This window comes from Rhinoraja longicauda, chromosome 1 (assembly GCF_053455715.1).
Source record: "Rhinoraja longicauda isolate Sanriku21f chromosome 1, sRhiLon1.1, whole genome shotgun sequence".
NCBI classification, from domain to species: domain Eukaryota; kingdom Metazoa; phylum Chordata; class Chondrichthyes; order Rajiformes; family Arhynchobatidae; genus Rhinoraja; species Rhinoraja longicauda.
In genome coordinates, this window is record NC_135953.1 from 16,778,398 (window position 1) to 16,801,719 (window position 23,322).

The 23,322-nt window shown below is 43.9% G+C and overlaps 1 protein-coding gene across 5 annotated transcripts in view; it reads left to right on the forward strand.

The window, feature by feature from the left end:
* The first annotated feature begins 5,402 nt into the window (after nucleotides 1-5,402).
* Nucleotides 5,403-23,322, forward strand: part of st3gal5 (ST3 beta-galactoside alpha-2,3-sialyltransferase 5) — a 45,672-nt gene continuing 27,752 nt past the window's right edge. The window contains exons 1-5 of one of the 5 annotated variants that reach the window (XM_078412095.1): nucleotides 5,410-5,873; nucleotides 14,955-15,059; nucleotides 15,696-15,896; nucleotides 20,818-20,935; nucleotides 22,156-22,499. In XM_078412095.1, the coding sequence (XP_078268221.1) occupies nucleotides 15,874-15,896; nucleotides 20,818-20,935; nucleotides 22,156-22,499 (485 nt within the window). In that variant the 5' untranslated portion in view covers nucleotides 5,410-5,873; nucleotides 14,955-15,059; nucleotides 15,696-15,873. Of the gene's footprint in view, nucleotides 5,874-6,499; nucleotides 6,801-14,954; nucleotides 15,060-15,695; nucleotides 15,897-20,817; nucleotides 20,936-22,155; nucleotides 22,500-23,322 lie in introns of those variants that run through there. The other 4 variants (XM_078412180.1, XM_078411940.1, XM_078412014.1 and 1 more) reach the window with 4 other exon arrangements.

Sequence of the window (23,322 nt, forward strand, 5' to 3'; positions counted from 1 at the left end):
GAAAGAAGGATCTCATTCCTTCTCTCCCGAGATGCTGCCGGTCCTGCTGAGTATCTCCAGCATTTTATGTCTATCTTAAGAGGTTTATTTGCTTTCTGGACACAGGCTATCTGCCACAACCCATTCACATGCCTACCACCTAATCTTCGCCAATTTAAAAAAAAAATATCAAAAAATACTTTATTCAAGAAATAAATATTTACAAAACATTTTTCTTTTCGAAACTCCATCCGATATTCCGGAGATTATACATTCAATACAGATATTCATTGCCAAATTTATACAAATTTATACAGAATCCCTTCCTTTATTTGGAGGGGCGTCTCCACCACACCCTGCCCCCCATGTCCAGCAGCGGAAGGACCCTAGACTGTGGTCCTCCCCCACAGAGCCTTGGCGTTGGCTGCACCAAGCTTCAGTGTGTCCCTCAGCACGTACTCCTGCAGTCTGCAGCGGGCCAGTCGGCAACATTCCCCGACGGACAGCTCGTTCCGCTGGGAGGTCAACAAAGCTCGGGCAGACCAAAGAGCGTCTTTCACCGAGTTGATGACCTTCCAGCAGCACTCGATGTCAGTCTCTGAATGCGTCCCTGGGAAGAGTCCGTAGATCAGAGTCCTATGTGACGGAGCTGTTCGGAATAAATCGTGACAGGGACCCCTGCAAACCTCTCCAGACTCTCTTGGCAAATCCACACTCTGTGAAGAGGTGGGCAACTGTCTCCTCTCCATAGCAGCCGTCCCGAGGGCAGCGTGCGCTGGTAGTGAGGTTCCGGCAGTGCAGGAAGGATCTGACTGGGAGGGCTCCCCTCACCGCCAACCAAGCCAGGTCTTGGTGCTTGTTGGTGAGTTCTGGCGATGAGGCATTTTGCCAGACAAGCTGGGCAGTCTGCTCTGAGAACCACGCCACAGGATCCATTTCCTTGCCACAAGTCCATCGGGCAGTGGTCAGCACGGAACGTCAATAGACAATAGGTGCAGGAGTAGGCCATTCAGCCCTTCGAGCCAGCACCGCCATTCAATGCGATCATGGCTGATCACTCTCAATCAGTACCCCGTTCCTGCCTTCTCCCCATACCCCCTCACTCCGCTATCCTTAAGAGCTCTATCCAGCTCTCTCTTGAAAGCATCCAACGAACTGGCCTCCACTGCCTTCTGAGGCAGAGAATTCCACACCTTCACCACTCTCTGACTGAAAAAGTTCTTCCTCATCTCCGTTCTAAATGGCCTACCCCTTATTCTTAAACTGTGGCCCCTTGTTCTGGACTCCCCCAACATTGGGAACATGTTTCCTGCCTCTAATGTGTCCAATCCCCTAATTATCTTGTATGTTTCAATAAGATCCCCCCTCATCCTTCTAAATTCCAGTGTATACAAGCCCAATCGCTCCAGCCTTTCAACATACGACAGTCCCGCCATTCCGGGAATTAACCTAGTGAACCTACGCTGCACGCCCTCCATAGCAAGAATATCCTTCCTCAAATTTGGAGACCAAAACTGCACACAGTACTCCAGGTGCGGTCTCACCAGGGCCCGGTACAACTGTAGAAGGACCTCTTTGCTCCTATACTCAACTCCTCTTGTTATGAAGGCCAACATTCCATTGGCTTTCTTCACTGCCTGCTGTACCTGCATGCTTCCTTTCATTGACTGATGCACTAGGACACCCAGATCTCGTTGAACTCCCCCTCCTCCTAACTTGACACCATTCAGATAATAATCTGCCTTTCTATTCTTACTTCCAAAGTGAATAACCTCACACTTATCTACATTAAACTGCATCTGCCATGTATCCGCCCACTCACACAACCTGTCCAAGTCACCCTGCAGCCTTATTGTATCTTCCTCACAATTCACACTACCCCCCAGCTTAGTATCATCTGCAAATTTGCTAATGGTACTTTTAATCCCTTCGTCTGAGTCATTAATGTATATCGTAAATAGCTGGGGTCCCAGCACCCAACCTTGCGGTACCCCACTGGTCACTATCCTCCTTTATATTATTGGCTAGTTTACCCTCGCACCTCATCTTTTCTCCCCGTATTGCCTTTTTAGTTAACTTTTGTTGCTCTTTAAAAGAGTCCCAATCCTCTGTCTTCCCACTCTTCTTTGCTATGTTAATTTTTATGCTGTCCCTGACTTCCCTTGTCAGCCACAGGTGTCTCTTACTCCCCTTAGAGTCTTTCTACCTCTTTGGAATAAATTGATCCTGCAACCTCTGCATTATTCCCAGGAATACCTGCCATTGCTGTTCTACCGTCTTCCCTGCTAGGGCCTCCTTCCAGTCAATTTTGGCCAGCTCCTGCCTCATGCCTCTGTAATCCCCTTTGCTATACTGTAATACTGACACTTCCGATTTTCCCTTCTGCCTTTCCATTTGCAGAGTAAAACTTATCATGTTGTGATCACTGCCTCCTAATGGCTCTTTTACCTCTAGTCCCCTTATCAGATCAGGATCATTACGTGGGCGGCACGGTAGCGCAGCGGTAGAGTTGCTGCTTTACAGCGAATGCAGCGCCGGAGACTCAGGTTCGATCCTGACTACGGGTGCTGCACTGTAAGGAGTTTGTACGTTCTCCCCGTGACCTGCGTGGGTTTACTCCGAGATCTTCGGTTTCCTCCCACACTCCAAAGACGTACAGGTATGTAGGTTAATTGGCTGGGTAAATGTAAAAATTGTCCCTAGTGGGTGTAGGATAGTGTTAATGTACGGGGATCACTGGGCGGCACGGACTTGGAGGGCCGAAAAGGCCTGTTTCCGGCTGTATGTATATGATATGATATTACACAACACTAAATCCAGAATTGCCTTCTCCCTGGTAGGCTCCAGTACAAGCTGTTCTAAGAATCCATCTCGAAGGCACTCTACAAACTCTCTTTCCTGGGGTCCATTTCCAACCTGATTTTCCCAGTCTACCTGCATGTTGAAATCTCCCATAACCACCGTAGCATTACATTTTTGACACGCCAATTTTATCTCCTGATTCAACTTGCACCCTATGTCGAGGCTACTATTTGGGGGCCTATAGATAACTCCCATTAGGGTCTTTTTACCCTTACAATTTCTCATTTCTATCCATATTGATTCAACATCTCCTGATTCTATGTCACCCCTTGCAAGGGAATGAATATCATTCCTTACCATCAGAGCAACCCCACCCCCTCTGCCCACCTGTCTGTCTTTTCTATACGTTGTGTACCCCTGAATATTCAGTTCCCAGCCCTGGTCCTCTTGTAGCCATGTCTCAGTGATCCCTACAACATCATACTTGCCCATGACTAACTGAGCCTCAAGCTCATCCACTTTATTTTTTATACTACGCGCATTTAAGCACAACACTTTAACTTCTGTATTTACCTCCCCTCTCACATCGGTCACAATTGGCCCTGCCCTTAATTTCTTTTCCCCTCTAGAACTTCTGTTCCCATTCTTCCGAGAGTCTTTTGCAATATCTCCTGTATTCCCTTTTACCTCATCTTCATATTCACAATTTGTTAACCCCTCCCCCCCACTACTTAGTTTAAAGCCACAGGTGTCACACTAGCAAACCTGCAGGGAAATGACTCCATGAATCCTAATCTTTGCCAAAATGCTGGAGTAACTCAGCGGGACAATCTCCTCCCACACTCCAAAGACATACAGGTTTGTAGGCTAATTGGCTTCGATAAAATCCCTTGTAGGATAGTGTTAGTGCGCGGGGATTGCTGGAGAGATGGATGGGTGATGTTTTGGGTTGAGATCCTTCTTCAGACTAGTCAGGGGAAAGGGAAACGAGAGATATAGATGGTGATGTAGAGATATAGATCAAATGAATGAAAGAAATGCAAAAAAATAACAGTGACAAAGGAAACAGGCCATTGTCAGCTGTTTGCTAGGCTATTCTAGCACTTTGTGTCCTTTTGTGTATGAACCAGCACCTAGTTCTTTGTTTCTACGTTTTTACCATCTGCACTTTATCATTCCCTCTGGCAAGGAAATCGTTTTTCTGGAGACAGGCTATTCCAAAGCCATTCCAAAGTCTGGTATGTACCTAGCCATGCCTCTTCCAAGCCATTCCAAAGTCTGGTATGTACCTAGCCATGCCTCTGCATACTCCTCAACTTATAGGAGTAGAATTACAGTCTACTCCGCCATTCAATGATGACTGACCTTTGCCTCCTAATCCCATTTATCTGCCTTCTCCCCATAACCCTTGACACCTGATCTAATCAAGAATTTGTCTATAAGAAAATAACTGCAGATGCTGGTACAAATCGATTTATTCACAAAATGCTGGAGTAACACAGCAGGTCAGGCAACATCTCGGGAGAGAAGGAATGGGTGACATTTCGGATCGAGACCCTTCTTCAGACTGATGTCAGGGGGGCGGGACAAAGGAAGGATATAGGTGGAGACAGGAAGATAGAGGGAGATCTGGGGAGGAGGGGAAGGGAGGGACAGAGGAACTATCTAAAGTTGGAGAAGTCGATGTTCATATCACTGGGCTGCAAACTGCCCAGGCGAAATATGAGGTGCTGTTCCTCCAATTTCCGGTGGGCCTCACTATGGCACTGGAGGAGGCCCATGACAGAAAGGTCAGACTGGGAACGGGAGGGGGAGTTGAAGTGCTCGGCCACCGGGAGATCAGTTTGGTTAATGCGGACCGAGCACAGGTGTTCAGCGAAGCGATCGCCGAGCCTGCGCTTGGTTTCGCCGATGTAAATAAGTTGACATCTAGAGCAGCGGATTCAATAGATGAGGTTGGAGGAGGTGCAGGTGAACCTTTGTCTCACCTGGACACAGACTGTTTGGGTCCTTGGATGGAAAGAATTTGTCTATCTCTGCCTTTAAAATATCCACTGACTTGGCCTCCGCAGCTCAGACTGTGGCAATGTGTTCCACAGATTAACCACCCTATACAACAATGTGTACTTTTAAAATTTCCTGGACCAGCGTATTCACTTTGATCTGCGTATTCACACCTTACCCTCCCATACATCTCTACTAGTGTAAGAAAATAACTGCAGATGCTGGTATGTCTCCCTCTCCCCTGACTCTCAGTCTGAAGAAGGGTCTCGACACGAAACGCCACCCATTCCTTCTCTCCAGAGACGCTGCCCGTCCCGCTTTGAGTTAGTCCTACTGGCATTTTGCGTCCATATCTTCGGTGTAAACCAGCATCTTCCTTCCCTCCTTGCCATCAATACGTCACTCACACCGCCCCGCAATTACCCTTCCGCGCTTGCCATAGAAAATAATCCCCCCCCCCCCCCCCTACCTCCCACGCGTCTATTGGGCAGAGCGCGTGTCAATCAACGGCGGAGTGGTGATTGTCAAAGGACCAGTGAACCGACCCCCCCCTCCTTTCGTCCCGCCCACTTCTTGCTCGAGTCTCGACGGTGCTTCGATTCGTTTCTCGCGAAGCCTTCGCCCCGCCATCACCCTCCTCCCCCTCCTCCCTAGTCAACTGCCACCACCTCCCCTCCCCCCATCTGTCCTCCATCCCCTTCACTGGCGGTGCGAGATGGCCGCCGCCGCCGCCGCCGCCGCCGCCGCCGCCACCATCAGCACCGTCGTCGTCGTCGTCGTCGCCTTGTTTACATTTTAATCCGTTTGTTTTGTTTTATATTTTAAAAAAAGTCCACCAAAATAACATTTGTCGTTGGTGGGGTACTTGAGGGATGAGGTGGGTTTTATTTCCAACCCGGGTAGGAAAATAACCCCTTCCAAAAAAAAAAAATCAAAACCCCCCCCAACCCATAACAATCACGAGAGAGGGCGATAAAAGAGGACCATTTAAATATATATATAAACAAACCGCGCGTCTCCGTTATTAGCCACACAACAACAATCCGTTCTCGGTTTACTATGAAGAATAAACGGAATCGCCCACCAAGGTAGGCGATGCGTGGCTTCAAACCGCCAGCGCCTTGTTATATATATATATATATATATATATATACATATTTGTTTATTTATTTCTCTCTCTATCTCTAATCGTTTATTCTTAATCCCCTCTTGCGGTTTTCACAACCAAGTTGTCCCGACTTTGTTTAGTTTCAAACGCAGAGTACAATCTGACTCGTGTCATCAGGGATAGAAACGGAAACGTCGCATCTTGTTCTAGTTGGTCATCGGAAACATTCATTCCTGTCAAACGGTGAAATTTTCTCTTCCCAATAAATCAAATGTCGTTTTATTTTGAGATTGTTGTGCCTTTTTCTAATAGGTTTTTGTATTGTGCGAGCGAAAACTGGCGTCGATTCCAGTGAAAATATGTATTTTGCTGATCGCGTGTCGGGAACCTGACCCGGGTGCTCAGTTTTCAGCTCCTTTATTTACGGATCTGAGGATTTGAAGATTAAAAGAACGACCGATTGGCAATCGTCGGCGGGGCAGGAGTTAAAAAATAAAATCTGTGGTGGATTATTTAGGTATCGGGTTGTTGTTGTTGAGTGAAAGGACAGGGGAGGGAAGGGGTTGCCGATTGGGTTCCGGCAGCCTGCATCTCCGATCTGTGCTTTTAGTAATGTTATTCAGTAATCTGGCACTCGTGAGTGAGTGAGTTTTACATTCAGTCGGGTGCGTTATCGGACCAAGAAAAAATACAATTCTGCGTGGCGTGGGGGCCTTGGCGGGTGTGACACATTGTGCAAATACTTCAACGGCAAAAACCACTCAAATGCTAACCTTTTGGACTTCCATTCCACACTTGCTCGTAAAAGAAGCAACAGCTTGATCTTGAGGGGAGGAAGATACTGTGTGCTGCTACACTCCAAATATATCAAGTTTTTTTCGTTTCCAAATGGTATGGTCGTGATAAGGTAGTGTTAATATGCGCTAATTGTTGTAAAAAATGCATGTTTAATTTGACACGTTCGACAAGATTTTGTTCTTTTATAAAACTGCGATTTTTTTCTCCAGCCTTTGCCCTTTTCACATTTCCAAATGGTATCGAAAACGCACGATGACATTGACATGCTTTCATATTTTTATCAAGCATGATTTGATTTGATAAATCGTGAAAGATTATGAAAGACCAACTTGATCTATTGGATATTTCCAACGTTTTCTGTTTTTATTCCTGATTGTTGGTGTTTTGCTTTAAGGGTTTCTTTGTGAGAGTGGTTTAATGTCCATATGTGCAATCGCAGTGATCAATTTTGCGTAAATTTAAGATCAGTTGGCCACAATTATCTAATTCTTGAACAGTTCCTTTGGGAGGAACAGCACCTCATATTTCGCTTGGGCAGCTTACAGCCCAGCGGTATGAACATTGACTTCTCCAACTTTAGATAGTTCCTCTGTTCCTCTCTTCCCCTCCCCCTTCCCAGTTCTCCCACTGTCTTCACCTATATCCTTTCTTTGTCCCGCCCCCCTGACAACAGTTTGAAGAAGGGTCTCGACCCGAAATGTCACCCATTCCCTCTCTCTTAGATGCTGCCTCACCTGCTGAGTTACTCCAGCATTTTGTTGAAAAACAAAATAACGTTCAATATCCCTGGGGCAGGTGGAGTTTGTAGTGTTCAACAGCCTGATGGTTGTTGGGGACAAGTTGTTCCTGAACCTGGGCGCTACCGTTTACAGACTCCTATACCTTCTTCCTGATGGCAGGAGTGAAATGGGAGTGTGACCCAGTTGGTATGGGTCCTTGATGATGCTGCACATTAACCCGGTTGGTCAAGATCTTGTGATCGTAGATAACCTCCTTCACTGTCCACTATACTACCAATTTTAGTGTCATTCGCAAACTTACCATGATACCTATATTCACATTCAAATCATTAACATAAATAACAAAACAGTGGTGGACCCAGCACCGACCCATGTGGGCGTCCTCTTGTTATCGTCCTCCAGTCTGAAAACTACTCGAAAGAGTTAGATTTAGCTCTTGGGGCTAAAGAAATCAAGGGATATGGGGAAAAAGCCAGAACGGGGTACTGATTTTGGATGATCAGCCATGATCATGTTGAATGGCGGTGCTGGTTCGTAGGGCCGAATGGCCTACTCCTGCAACTATTTTCTATGTTTCTAACCCTCTATCGTTATGCTCTATCTCTAAGCTTCAAACTAACCGTGTTTATTCAGTTGGTTAAATCACCCTCGATCCCATGTAATCTAAGCTTCCAAGCAAGCCTATTATGCAGTACCTTGTCGAAGGCTTGCTGAGGTCCAAGTAGACAATGTCTTTCCCTCTGCCCTCATCAATCTCTTAGTTACCTCTTTGGAAGAACTTAGTCAAATTGGTGAGGTACGATTTCCCTTGCACAAATCAGTATTGTGTGATAACAGGCTCTTCAGCCCAATGCCCACGCCGTTCAACATGCCCTGCCCATTTACACTTGTCCCACCTGTTGGTATTTGGCCCACATCCTTCCAAATCTATCCTACCCATGTGTCTGTCCAAATGTCTTTTAAATGTGTGATAGTACCTAACTCCAAATGTCTTTTAAATGTGTGATAGTACCTAACATGTCTTTTAAATGTGTGATAGTACCTGCCACAACTAACTCCACTGGCAGCTTGTTCCATACATCTACCACTCTTTGTATAAAAAAAAGCATTTTGCCCCTCTGGTTCCTATGAAATTCCTGCCCACCTCCGCCTGTTCTCTGTTTCTTGATTTCCCCCACTCTGGGCAAATGACTGTGCATTTACTCTATCTATTCCCCTCACAATCATACACCTCTATAAGATCACCCCTCATCCTTCTGCACTACAAAGAATAAAGTCCTAGCTTGCTCAACCTATTCGTATAACTTAGGCCCTTAAGTCCTGGCAACGTCTTCGTAAATCCCCTTTACTTTATTGAAACTCCTCCAATAACTGGCCCACTTTGGATTAGAGAGCTTTGACGGGGAAGAACGTTTTTTTTTAGGTTAATTTTACAGCTAATATGGCTGCTTGTTGACAACAGAACTTTTAATTTTCTATTTATCCAACAGGCCGTTGTTTTAGCATTGTCACACAGCTCAGTCTCAGTCAATACTACAGGATTTCCGTTCCACATAGTCAGTTTGAAAGGTTCAGCACTGACACTGGGCTCTAACAAAACCGAGACAGAATTTTTTTTTTTTTCATTCACCATGCGTTATAGATTCTCTCTATAAGCATCAAGGTTTGAAGCAGTATTGTTTTCTGTGTATTGTAGAACTATCTTTTGTTCAGTTCCCAAGCTTGTCTAGTCCTTTTATAATTTTATATGTCTCTATAAGATCCCCTCTCATCCTTCTAAACTCCAGTGAATACGCCCAGTCTTTCCAATCTTTCCTCATATGACAGTCCCTTCATCCCAGGGATTAACCTCGCGAACATACGCTGCACTGCCTCAATAGCAAGGACGTCCTTCCTCAAATTAGGAGACCAAAACTGCACACAATACTCCAGGTGTGGTCTCACCTGGAGCAAAGAGGTCCTTCTACAGTTGTACCAGGCCCTGGTGAGATCGCACCTGGAGTACTGTGTGCAGTTTTGGTCTCCAAATTTGAGGAAGGATATTCTTGCTATTGAGGTTAATTCCCGGAATGGCGGGACTGTCGTATGTTGAAAGGCTGGAGCAATTAGGCTTGTATACACTGGAATTTAGAAGGATGAGGGGGGATCTTATTGAAACATATAAGATAATTAGGGGATTGGACACATTAGAGGCAGGAAACATGTTCCCAATGTTGGGGGAGTCCAGAACAAGGGGCCACAGTTTAAGAATAAGGGGTAGGCCATTTAGAACGGAGATGAGGAAGAACTTTTTCAGTCAGAGAGTGGTGAAGGTGTGGAATTCTCTGCCTCAGAAGGCAGTGGAGGCCAGTTCGTTGGATGCTTTCAAGAGAGAGCTGGATAGAGCTCTTAAGGATAGCGGAGTGAGGGGGTATGGGGATAAGGCAGGAACGGGGTACCGATTGAGAGTGATCAGCCATGATCGCATTGAATGGCGGTGCTGGCTCGAAGGGCTGAATGGCCTACTCCTGCACCTATTGTCTATTGTCACCAGGGCCCCATACAACTGCAGAAGGACATCTTTGCTCCTGTACTCAAATCCTTTCATTATGAAGGCCAACTTAGCTTTCATCACTGCATGCTGTGTCTTGTTGCACTTCCCCTTTATCTAACGCAGCGAAATAAGAACAAACACAAGTGAAACTTCCCTCCTCGCCGCCGCTCACCCCGGGGATGCGAGACTTCTGAACAACAATTACATGTGTTTGTTCTTATTTTGCTGCGTTAGAGGGATACGGGGCTGGGGAACAGAGTGGAGCAGCGGCGCAGATCTCGCTGGCGCTGGGAGAGAGGGAGGGAGCAGCCCCCGCAAGTGGTGGCGCACCTTCACTGGACCCTCTAATACCCTCCCCCTCCCCGCGCTCCCACTCTCACCCGCTGCTCCCCTAACCCCGACTCTCTCCCCCACCCCTCCCCTGTCTACCTCTCTCTCTCCTCTCTCTCTCTCCCCAATGGTGGTCACTGTATTTTTTCTGTTTTATAAATAATTGTACACATATGGTACATATATATTCCAATATTTCAAGCTTTAAAAAAAAATTGAGTGTTATTTATTTGTTGCCATATAAACCTAATGTAAACTAACCTAATCTAACCTAACCTAGTTTAACCTTTCCTAATCTAATCTAACGTAACCTAGTTGAAACTCCTTTGAGTTTATTAAATTTATAAAACTCACACTTCTTTATTCTTTCCTACGGCCCGCAATAACATGCCAAATATATAATGTGGCCCCCATGCTGAAAAGTTTGGAGGACCCTGGTTTAGTGGTTTTCAAACGTGGCTCCAAACACCCCCTCACTGTGATGGAGGCAACAAAACTTCCACTCTCTTCCCCACGCCCACGGACAGACAGCTCGTCCCCGACCGACCCGCACAGTCCCCGCAAGGGGATGGAAGTCCCCGCGGCCGAGTCGCACCGGGCGCTGAGACGTCTCGCGGCCGAACCGGGCGATTGAAGGCCCCGCGACCGAGCCGTGCGCAGCTAAGTCCCGCGGCCAAGCCGCGCCGGGCGATGTTAGGTCCCGCGGCCGAGCCGCACCAGGCGATGTTAAGTCCAGCGGCCGAGCCGCACCGGGCGATGGAAGGCCCCGCGGCCAAGCCGCACCGGGCGATGTTAAGTCCAGCGGCCGAGCCGCACCAGCGATGAAAAGTCCCGCGGCCGAGCCGCGCCGGGCGATGTTAGGCCCCGCGGCCCGGGCACTGTTAAGTCCAGCGGCCGAGCCGCACCAGCGATGTTAGGCCCCGCGGCCGAGCCGCACCGGGCACTGTTAAGTCCCGCGGCCGAGCCGCACCAGCGATGTTAGGCTCCGCGGCCGAGCCGCACCGGGCGATGGAAGGCCCCGCGGCCGAGCCGCACCGGGCACTGTTAAGTCCAGCGGCCGAGCAGCGCCGGGCGATGTTAAGTCCCGCGGCCGAGCCGCACCGGGCGATGTTAGGCCCCGCGGCCGAGCCGCACCCCACCCTTTACATGAACACGTTACCCCTTCAGGATTCAGGATATCTTTATTTGTCATCCAAAAAACAAGTCTTTTGGACGAGATTTCGTCATCCACAGTCCAACAATAAGAGTAATAAAATAAGCAAATTACACAACCCCAACCAACACAAAACACACAAAAAAAGAAACATCCATCACAGTGAGTCTCCTCTAGTCCTATTAAAGTTTTTCCCCTTCACCTTGAACCTATGTCCTCTGGTCCTTGATTCCCCTATTCTGGGCAAGATACTCTGTGCATCTACCCAATCTATTCCTCTCATGATTTTGTACACCTCAATAAGATCACCCCTCATCCTCCTACGCACCATGGAATAGAGACACAGCCTACTCAACCTCTCCCTAAAGCTCACACCCTCTAGTCCTGGCAGCATCCTCGCAAATCTTTTCTGAACCCTTTCAAGGTTGACAATACCTTTCCTATAATATGGTGCCCAGAACTGAACACAATATTCTAAATGTGGTCTCATCAAAGTCTTATACAACTGCAACCATGACCTCCTAACTTCTATACTTAATACTCTGACTGATGAAGGCCAAAGTTCAAAAAGCCTTTTTGACCACCTTATTTACCTGCGACTCGACCTACAAGGAAACATGCACCTGTACCCCTACATCCCTCTGCTCTACAATACTACCCAGAGGCCTACCATTTACTGTGTAGGCCCTGCCCTTGTTTGACGTCCCAAAATGCAACCCCTTCACGCTTCTCTATATTAAATTCCATCAACCATTCCTACACCCACCTGGCCAATCGATCCAGATCCTGCTGCAATCGTTCACAACCATCTTCACTATCTGCAAAACTACTAACTTTTGTATCATCAGCAAACTTGCTAATGTTGCCCTGTATGTTCTCATTCAAATCATTGATGTAGTTGACAAACAGTAACGGGCACAGCACCAAACCCTGAGGCACACCACTAGTCACAGGCCTCCATCCTGAGAAGCAACCTTCCACCATCACCCTCTGCTTCCTTCCATGGAGCCAATTTGCTAGCCATTCAGCTACCTCTCCTTGGATCCCATGCAATCTAACCTTCCAGAGCAGCCTACCATGCGCAACCTTGTCGAGCGCCTTACTGAAATTCATGTACATAACATCTACAGCTCTGCCCTCATCGACCATTTGGATCACATCTACAAAAAAAAAAAATCAGATTTGTGAGACACATCCGCCCACGTACAAAACCATGCTGACTATCCCTAATCAGCCCTTGCCCATCCAAATGCCTGTATAATCTTATCCCTCAGAATACTCTAGTAACTTTCCAACTACAGTTATTAAGCTCACCGGCCTATAGTCCCAGCATTTTCTCTGCAGCCCTTCTTGAAAAGAGGCACAATATTTGCCACCCTCCAGTCTTCCTGCACCTCTGCTGTATTTAAGGACCACTCATAAATTTCAACCAGGGCTCCCGCAATTTCCTCTAGTTTCCCGCAATGTCCTTGGATATTTCTGATCAGGTCCTGGAGATTGGTCTACCTTCATACATGACAGTACCTTCAGTACTTCCTCGATGGTAACCCAGACTGCTCTCAAGACACTTCCAGTGACTGCCCCAAGTTCCTCTGTTCTATTGTCTTTCCGCTCGGTACATACAGAGGAGAAAGTTTAGGACCTTGCCCCATCTCCTTTGATTCCTGAGAGGTCCCACTCTCTCTCTAATTACCCTTTTGCCCCTTATGTATTTATAAAAACTTCTGGGATTGTCCTTAATGCTACCCGCCAGAGCTATCTCCTGGCCCCTTTTTGCCTTTCTGAATTTTCAGTTTACACCTTAGTTCCCGAAACTCCTCCAGGGATGCACTTGATCTGAGCTGTCTATACCTGTCCCATGCATCCTTCATGTTTTTGACCAGAGCCTCAATTTCCCTCATCAACTAAGCTTCCTTACGTTTTTGCCTGCTTTGCCCTTCATTCTGACGTGGACGTACACATCCTGAGCTTCAGTACACTTTTAAAAACATCCCACTTGGCCGATGCTCCTTTTCCCTCAAATATCCTGCTCCAGTCAACTTGAGCGAGTCCTTCCCTCAAACCCTCATAGTTGGACTTACCCCAGTTGAGCATTTTAATACGTGGAACCTCTCTGTCCGGATCCATAACTACCTTAAACCTAATCGAACTGTGGTCACTGGTCTCAAAAGGCTCCTCCACGAACACTTCATTAACTTCCCAATTTCCCAACGCTAGATCCAGCGTTGCCCTCTCACGTGTGGGGGCCTCTACATACTCTCCTGAACATTTTGAGGAATTGCACTCCATTTAAACCCTTTACACTATGATTTTCCTGGTCTATATTGGGAAAGTTAAAATCCCCTACTACAACCTTATTTGACCTGCAGCTGTCTCTAATCTCCTGGCACATTTGTTCTTCTAATTCCCGTTGACTATTCGAGGGTCTGTAGTACACCCCCAACAGGTGATTATCCCTTTCTTGTTTCTCAGATCCACCCATATGTCTCACTAGACGAACCGTCCACCTCTGATCACAGCCGACATTTTCCTTAACCAGAAATGCACCCCCCCCTCCTCTTTTTCCCTCACCCCTGTCTCTCCTGAAGCTCCTGTACCATGGAACATTGAGCTGCTAGTCCTGCCCCTCCCTTAACCAGGTTTCAGTCATGGCTGCAACGTCCCAGTCGCTCGTACCTATCCATGCCCTAAGCACACCTGCCTTACCCGTCAGGCCCCTTGCATTAAAATACGTGCAGTTTAAACCAATCCTCCTTCCTCGCTCTCCGCCTTTCACCTGCCTACTTTGTCCATTAACCTTTCCCACACACACACATGTATACACACACACTGAACTTTTTTTTTTCTCGTTATATTGTTGGCAGTGAATTACGTTTGCATATTCTGTTGTGCTGCTGCAAGTAAGAATTTCATTGTTCTATCTGGGGCATATGACAATAACACACTCTTGACTTGACTAATAAAAATTCTGGACGATCATAACCTTAATTCTATTTTTTTTGTGTAATTTTTACGTGCTGCCTAATAAAATTCCTTATGCTTGTTACCAAGTACAGTTGGCAATTTATGATGTAGTCCACAAAGTATGTAACTTTCTCTCTATGTCTTCAAAACATTTGAACTTTTGCAAAGGATCTCATTTCTGTTGATTTTCTTATGGGGGAAAAAAAAGATGGTCCAGATCGAGCATGGAAGACTCTTGCAGAAGCAGGCAGGCACAAAATATGTGAAATCTGATTTGGCACAAAACCTAATGGAACAAGAGTGCAGCCTGAGAGGTACAGTGTTGAGAGTTGGCTTTCCATTCATTCTTAAAATAAACATGCCCTCTGCAACAATTCACTTTTTAGAACATCCTAACTTTACCAATGTCAAGTTCCTGGCAGTAGATTTTTGTCTTTAGATTAAGAATGTTGGAATTTTATTCCAGATCTTGAAATATTTTATGCTGAGCAAGTTGTAGAAAATAAAACACTTTCCTAATTAATCATGTTGTTTGCATTGCAGCTGTGGTTATTTAAAATCTTTCCAGACTACGGATATGTTGCCAATTCCATAACTGGTGACGTGAAAAATGAGGAAAGCTAGATTTATCTTCAAAGGACCTTTAAAGTAAGATTTAATATTTGGCATTAAACTTAACACCTATTCTTCAAAGTATTATTGTAAGTAAGATTTTGTTTTTGTACAGCTTTATAAAAGGAAGGCGCAATTATTTATTGTTTACTTTTAATTAATTGCCAGTTGCCTATATTTAATTACCTATTGGCACTTGTGAATATATTTTTACCATAAAATAAATTGGAATTCTCAAAGAATTCGAGGGTATAGGATAAATTGTTTTCGGAATATGTTGTGAACCCATAGCAGATGAAATAGGTGAGATAAAACACATAGCTATGATGATGGTTGTGTGAGAATCCACATCTAACATATGATATTATCAGAGCTGTTATCTGAAGAGCTCTTTCTCCACATGAATGAAAAGAACTTGAGAAATAAGAGCAATGGGTCATCTGGCTTTTGGGTTAATCGTTAAGATCGTGGCTGATCTTCTACCTTGGTGTTATTTTCTGTAATTATCCCGTAAGTCCATTCCTTTTAATGTGTTTTGAATGAACATGACAACTGAGCCTTTACAGCCGTCTGAGGTAGAAAATTCATTACCCATTGAGAATCGAAATGTTCTCCTTATCTCAGACCTAAATGGCCTACTCTTTATTCTGAAACTGTGTCCTCTGGTCCTAGACTCCTGCCAGGGCAACGTCTTCCCTGCATCTCGCCTGTCAAGTCCATTAAGAATTTTGTATATTTCAATGAGATCTCTTCTCATTCTTCTAAACTCTGAAGAATACTGTCCCAGTCTACTCAATGCCTCCTCAAACAGCAAACCTGCCATCCGTGGAACCTGACTACTGATACTACAATGGCAAGAACTTCCTTTCTTAGGTAAGGAAACCAAAACTATGCACAATATTCCATTTATGGTGTCACCAAGACCCTTCACGAAATAATAAAACTTCCTCAATCCTGTATTAAAATACTTTTGTATTGAAGGCTAATACATTATTTCTCCTCTTAATCTCTGGCTTCATTTGAACGTGACTTTCAGTGATTTATGTACAAGAACATTTAAGTTCCTTTGAACATTAGATCTACCTAATAGCATTTAACAAATCCTCCTGATTTTCTGTTGTGTGCAAAATTTCACAATTTTTCCTACACTGTAGTCTATCTGCCAAGATCTCGCACATTCACTCATCGTGTCCATATACCCTCAAAATCTCTTTTACTACCTCTAATCGTGATTCTACCTAGTTCTGGATAACCAGTAAGCTTGGAAATATAACACTTGATTACATTGGCCATGTCATTAATATAGATTGTGAAAAGCTGAGGCCCAAGTACCCATTTTAGCAGCTTCAGAAACTCCTTCACTGAGTTAGACTACTGAACGGTGAACTGACTACTGAATGAACCTCTGACAAGCTAAGGATTTAGTCCATTGCACTCTCTATTTATACTGTACTTTCTCTGTATCTATACACTGTATCAACAATGCTGTAGGATTATGTTCTGCAATCTGATTGTTTTTCTCTATGCACTAGCTGCTGTACTTCTGTACGGCTTGATGATTTTCTTGTATGGTATGCTTTGACTGGATAGCACACAAAACAAAGTTTTCATTATCTCAGTAACGCAAGCCAGTAATGTATCAATACCATCCTTCAAATCACCTTATTTGTTTATTCCCACTCTTTGCTTTCCCTCCAGTGGCCAGGCCAGGGAAATACTCCCAATTTCATGTGCTCTAAATCGACCTCCTGTGTTAAACTTTGGAATTCTTCTCAAATACCCCACATTTGCTGCCCCCACGAAACGACTTCACTTTTTCAAATAATGTCAAATTTAGGTTTTAGACTTTAGAGATTATCTTTCCCAAAGATCCCTTGACAAGAAGATTATCAATTTACCCTTACTCTTTGCACAAAACAAGATACAAAATAGTCCTTTCACTAAGATAGACACAAAATGCTGAAGTAACTCAGCGGGACAGGCAACATCTCTGGAGAGAAGGAATGGGTGACGTTTTCGATCGAGACCCTTATTCAGACCTTTCACTAGTTGATTCGACAATGTATTAACCTAGAGAAACATCTTGTGTACATAATAAAAACCTCAGAATAACTTTTAATAATATGATCTATAGACAATATACAATATGTGCGGGAGTAGGCCATTCGGCCCTTTGAACCAGCACCGCCATTCAATGTGATCATGGCTGATCATTCACAATCAGTACCCCGTTCCTGCCTTCTCCCCATAACCCTTGATTCCGCTATCTTTAAGAGCACTATCTAGCTCTCTCTTGAAAGCATCCAGAAAATTGGCCTCCACTGCCTTCTGAGGCAGAGAATTCCACAGATTTACAACTCTCGGACTGAAAAGGTTTTTCCTCATCTCCGTTCTAAATGGCCTACCCCATATTCTTAAACTGTGGCCCCTGGTTCTGGACTCCCCCAACATTGGAAACATGTTTCCTGCCTCTAACGTGTCCAATCCCTTAATAATCTTACATGTTTCAATAAGATCCCCTCTCATCCTTCTAAATTCCAGCGTATACAAGCCTAGTCGCTCCAGTCTTTCAACATACGACAGTTCCGCCATTCCGGGAATTAACCTAGTGAACCTACGTTACACGCCCTCAATAGCAAGAATGTCCTTCCTCAAATTTGGAGACCAAAACTGCACACAGTACTCCAGGTGCGGTCTCACTAGGGCTTGTACAACTGCAGAAGGACCTTTTTGCTCCTATACTCAACTCGTCTTGTTATTAAGGCCAACATGCCATTGGTTTTCTTCATTGCCTGCTATACCTGCATGCTAACTTTAAGTGACTGATGTTCTTGTTGTTTTCACTCAGTTTCCATTAATCAGTGGATGTGCTGTGGTATTTTTATTTTTATGATGATTCCTTATTGTAATACTTCTCATCCTGGACACTATTATAATACACCCTTATTTTCCAAAGAAAATTGGGAGTGGTCATTGGCTTAATCACATTGCTACTCTGGTCATGACTGGGAGGGATTTGAAAACACGTACAAAATTGAGTGATTTTTTAAAAAAATGAAGCTCTTCATGAGTTTTGGTGGTTTCTGGCAAGCTTGTATTCTGTGATGAAGCATTTGGATTATACACTGAAATTTTGATAGGCAGACTTGAGGCCAGGTCTAGAGATAATGCACTGAGTATTAGGTGGATTAATTGGGCAAAATACTGACCAAATTTGATGAAATAAATAGTCAAAGATGTATTTCGGACAAATTGAAGAGGTTATTTGTGTAAGTAATTTCTTTCATAAATGTTTCAAAATAGGCAGAAATACCAGTTTTCCCAGAATGATAATTATCAGTTGTAGAATGAAAAATATTTGTACAGACATGGATGGATTGAATGGATAGAAAATTGGCTTCATGGACGGAGGCAAGAGGGTAAAGGTGGAAGGTTGCTTCTCGGACTGGAGGCCTGTGACTAGTGGTGTGCCTCAGTGTTCGGTGCTGGGCATGTTACTGCGTGTAATCTATCTCAATGATTTGGATGAGAACATACATGGCAAGATTAGCAAGTCTGCTGATGATACAAACGTGGGTGGGTGAAGATGGTTGTGAAAAATTGCAGCAGGCTCTTGATCGATTGGCCAGGTGGGCTGAGGAATGGTTAATGGAATTAGTACAGAAAAATGTGAGATGTTGCATTTTGGAAAGTTTAACATGGGCACCACCTACACAGTGAATGGTAGGGTTCTGGGGTGTGTTGTAAAGTAGAGGGATCTAGGAGTGCAGGTGTTTGTTCCTTGAAGGCGGAGTCGCAGGTAGATCGGGTGGTCAAAAAAGCTTTTGGCACATTGGGCTTCATCAGTCAGAGTAAAGAAGTTGGGAGATTATGTTGCAGTTGTATAAGATGTTGGTGAGGCTGCATTTAGAGTATTGTGTTCAGTTCTGGGCACCATGTTATAGCAAAGATTTTGTCAAGCTGGAAAGGGGCAGAGAAGATTTACGAGGATGTTGCCTCGACTCGATCTGAGCTATAGGGAGAGGTTAAGTAGGCTGGGTGCAGAAGAATGAGGGGTGATCTTACAGAGATGTATAAAATCATGAGAGGAATAGATCAGGTAGATGCACAAAGTCTCTTGCCCAGAGTAGGTGAATCGAGGACCAAAGGACAGAGGTTTAAGGTGAAGGGGAAAAGATTAAATCAGAATCTGAACGGTAAATTTTCACACAAAGGGTGGAAGGTGTATGGAACAAGCTGCCAGAGGCAGTTGTTGAGGCTGGGACTATCCCAACGTTTAAGAAACCGTTAGACAGGTACATGGATAGGACAGATTTGGAGGGATATGGACCAAACGTGGGCAGGTGGGACTAGTATAGCTGGGACATATTGGGCAAGTTGGGCTGAAGGGCCTGTTTCCACACTGTATCACTAACATATGAATTAGCAACATGAGTAGACCACTGAATCCCCCAAGCCAGCTTTGCCATTTAGTAAGACGAAGACAGATCTGATGATACCTTAACTCCACTCCAGTCTACCTGCATCATAAAATTATCAGTGATAGCAGTAGAATTAGGCCATTTGGCCCACCAGGTCTACCCCGCCAGTCAATCATGGCTGATCTATCTCTCCCTCCTAATCCCATTCTCTTGCCTTGTCCCCATAACCTGTGACACCTGTACTAATCAAGAATAAATCTTGCACATCCTTGCTTGTTGAAGTATCTCTCCACCTCTGCCTTAAAAGTCCTCAAAGTTCTGGTTTCACGTCAGTAAGCAAGAGGATCCATTGACTTGGGACTCTCTTAGAAAGAAAAAACCACTTAATTTGTTGTAAATTATCGACAATTTATTTCAGAAGATTAGTTCCTAGATCTGATGCTCCTACAAATATCCTCTCTGTGCCCACCATGTCAGGACTCCATGCAAGTTTTCTCCCACTCTTCTAAACTCCAGAGGATACAATCCTACCTTTTCAATCTTTCCTCAATATAATAATCGGGCCATTCCATACAAATCTTTTCGGAACATGAGAATATAAAAAAATTCATCAAGATTAAGCAGACCTTCTATTTCAATGCCATTTTCCTGCAATCTTCCCAAGTGCGTTGATTCCATTAATATCCAGAATCTATGATGTCTCTTTGAATGAACTCATTGACTAATCGTCCATAATGCACTGGAGTAGAGAATTCCAAAGATTCACCAGCACCTAGGTGAAGAAATGTCTTCCTATATCAAGAAACGTTCATGAATTTTGTAAGTTAGTGTGATCTTGTACTCTTAAACTCTGGGGAATTGAGTAACATGATAGTTCAGTGCTTACTGCTGTTGCCTCACAGTTCCATGGCCCTTGACTTTGAGGGCTTCACTTATGAAGTTTACAAGTCCTTCCTCTTGCATATGAGATTTGCTGGTAAGTTAATTGGCTGCTGTAAATTATACTTGATGTAGGAATGTCGCATTTAAAAAAAGACTTGAGGTCATGTGAATGCAAATTTGTCACAGGTAAAGAATAGAGAAAGACTGATAAGATTTCCCTGTTGGGAGCCAGCATGGACATGATGGGCTGAATGGCTTGCCATGTTGTAACAAGTAAATTACTGTTTCCATTGCATTAACAAGCTTTCTTTAAATAAAGATATCAATAATATATCAGTCTGAAGAAGGGTCTCGACCCCAAATGTCACCCATTCCCTCTCTCCTAGATGCTGCCTGACCTGCTGAGTTACTCCAGCATTTTGTGATACCTTCAATAATATATCCTGTACATTAGATGTGGTCTGACCAATGCCTTATTATTATTTTCATAGGTTAACTGCGTTGATTGTGTTTTGTTTGATTGGCCTACGGACTCTGATTAAACTTCTACACCAAGATTATGTGAAAATTGACGTGGATATGTACATGGTGAAAGGGGAAAAAAATAAGGTATGAGCTTTAATTCATTTTAAAGAATTTATTTACAGTTCTGTTTAAAAGTTCCTGGTTTTATCACCACATTTTTATGTGATTGGGCATTGAGATTCTGGTCGGTTGGTAACCGCCAGGTGGTGAATGTGGGGGACTCAGTGATTGAAATACCATCATACGGCAAAATGGAGGTTTGAATCCCTCATTTTGGACATAATCATTGCCTGGCATTTTATGACAACTACTCAACAATCAATGTCTGGTGTTTATTAGACATGCAGCATGTTCTTCATTTCCCGAAGAGTTGTGAACAGAATTGAATGTTGTGCAGTCAAACAATATATTGCTATTTGTAAGCAGGACATACATGAGCTATTTTTCCCATCAGTTTGTAGCTGCAAGTGTCGAAACAGCACAGGACGAGCTTAGCTAGAGATGCAGCTAGTTTTGGAACATAGATCTTCAATACTTCAGAAGCTGTTTTGTGTAGTCTAGCATTCACCAAAGTGCTGTTAGTTGCCTCTTTAAATGCTGTGGAATGGCAAAATAGTTGAACCCAAGGTTTTAATACTAAAAATACAGACACAAAGTGCTAGAGTAACTCAGCGGGTCAGGCAGCATCTCTGGAGAAAAGGAATAGGTAACATTTCGGGTTGAGGCCCTTCTGTAGAAAAGTATCAATTAGCTACAAGTAGAGGTTGGCTAAATTTGGATTGTTTTCTCTGGAACGCTGGAGGTTAAGGAAAGTCCTGATGGAAGTGTATAAAATTAGGTAATGCATAGATAAGGTAGAAACGTTTTTCTCATGGTGGAAGTCAAAGACCAGAGGGTATACCTTTAAAATGAAAAGGGCAAAGTTTAAAGGTGAAATGCAGGGCATGTTTTTTCACATGGAGGGTGAATTTTCTAAAAATGTGAACACTTGACCTGCCTTTCAGAGATTCCTTCCATCTCCACATAACTCCACCCATCTTTGAGTCACAATCTTACCCTGGCTATGGTTTTGCTTAAATTCTCGGTTTTGAGCTTTACCATTCATGTTTAAAGTAACTTAATCCAATACATTTATAAAAAAGAAAATCTGGCTATCAAAATACATCTGAACAAAATACATCTATTAAAGCAACTTAAATAGTGCCTCAGTTAAAATATTGGAAATATCAAAAATAAAATCTCGTTATTATTGTAATCTATACTGTGGAACATGGGTATTAATTCTGTGTTTGATTTTCTATCAGAGTGCCCAGAAATATGCTGAAAAAATATTGGAACAAAAATGTCGGCAGTCTTTCGTTCAGCAGCAGATGGCGATTTTGTTTCCACACAAATATAACAGTGACCTGCATCCTTTTCTGGCGAGAAGTTCCATTTTGCGTGATGATGTGTTCAAGTATAACACACCATTTGGATTTAAGAAGCACCAGAATTCCTTTAATCATCTTATTGACCTCATGCCCATGGTATCATTGCCAGAAGAACTTGAAAGAAATCCATGCAAGAGGTGTATTGTTTTAGGAAGCGGTGGAATACTACGGGGATTAGGCCTTGGACGCTTTTTGGATAGATTTGATGTTGTAATCAGGTATAGAATATCATGTATTTGTGTATGCCTGTCTCTGTTCCATTAGAGAGCACTAGTCACTTGCTTATGAAGTTTTTTTAACTGATTTTGCTTTAATTTCAATGTGCTTGTGCAAATGTAACACTACAAACTTTTCGTAATGTAATGAAGTGTAATTCAGAGTTATTTCATAAGGATGGCGGTACCTGTTTAGCTTTATTCCTACAGAATCATGTGATTCTAAATATAGACAGTGTCATCCCAGAAAGTGGCTAATATTGGGTAGTTTTCTTTTGGTGAAATTAAGTAATGAGTTTTCTATCTAATGGTTTTGTGTAGCATTTCAGTTTAGAGATTTGATCGCAAACCTCAACAACATTGGGTCCCCATCCTTGTGCAGTTTTGTTCAATGTTATATCGGCGTATGTACAATATAATTGCTAATGTTGTAGTTGGCATTCAGTATGTGCATTAATAGAGTATTTTGTGATGATTTGGTCACCAGCAGCACTGAAGGAATGCTTTGATAAATTGCTGTGTATTTGATCTAATACGCAATATGGGTTATTCTTAGTGAAACCATTTTTAAAAAGCAGAATGAAATTCCATATCTTGAAAAAAGGAACTGCAGATGCTGGTTTACAGAAAAAGATGCACAACACCGGAGTAACTCAGGCAGCTTCTCTAGAGAACTTGGATAGTGACGTTTTAAGTTGGGACCTTTCTTCGGACTGACAGTGTTGGGGATGTGGGGAGGGGAAAGCAGAAATAAAGGAGGGGCAGGGGAAAGCCAGGCAAGTAATAGGTGAGGGGAGTTTTTGATAAGCAAATGGTTGGACAAATG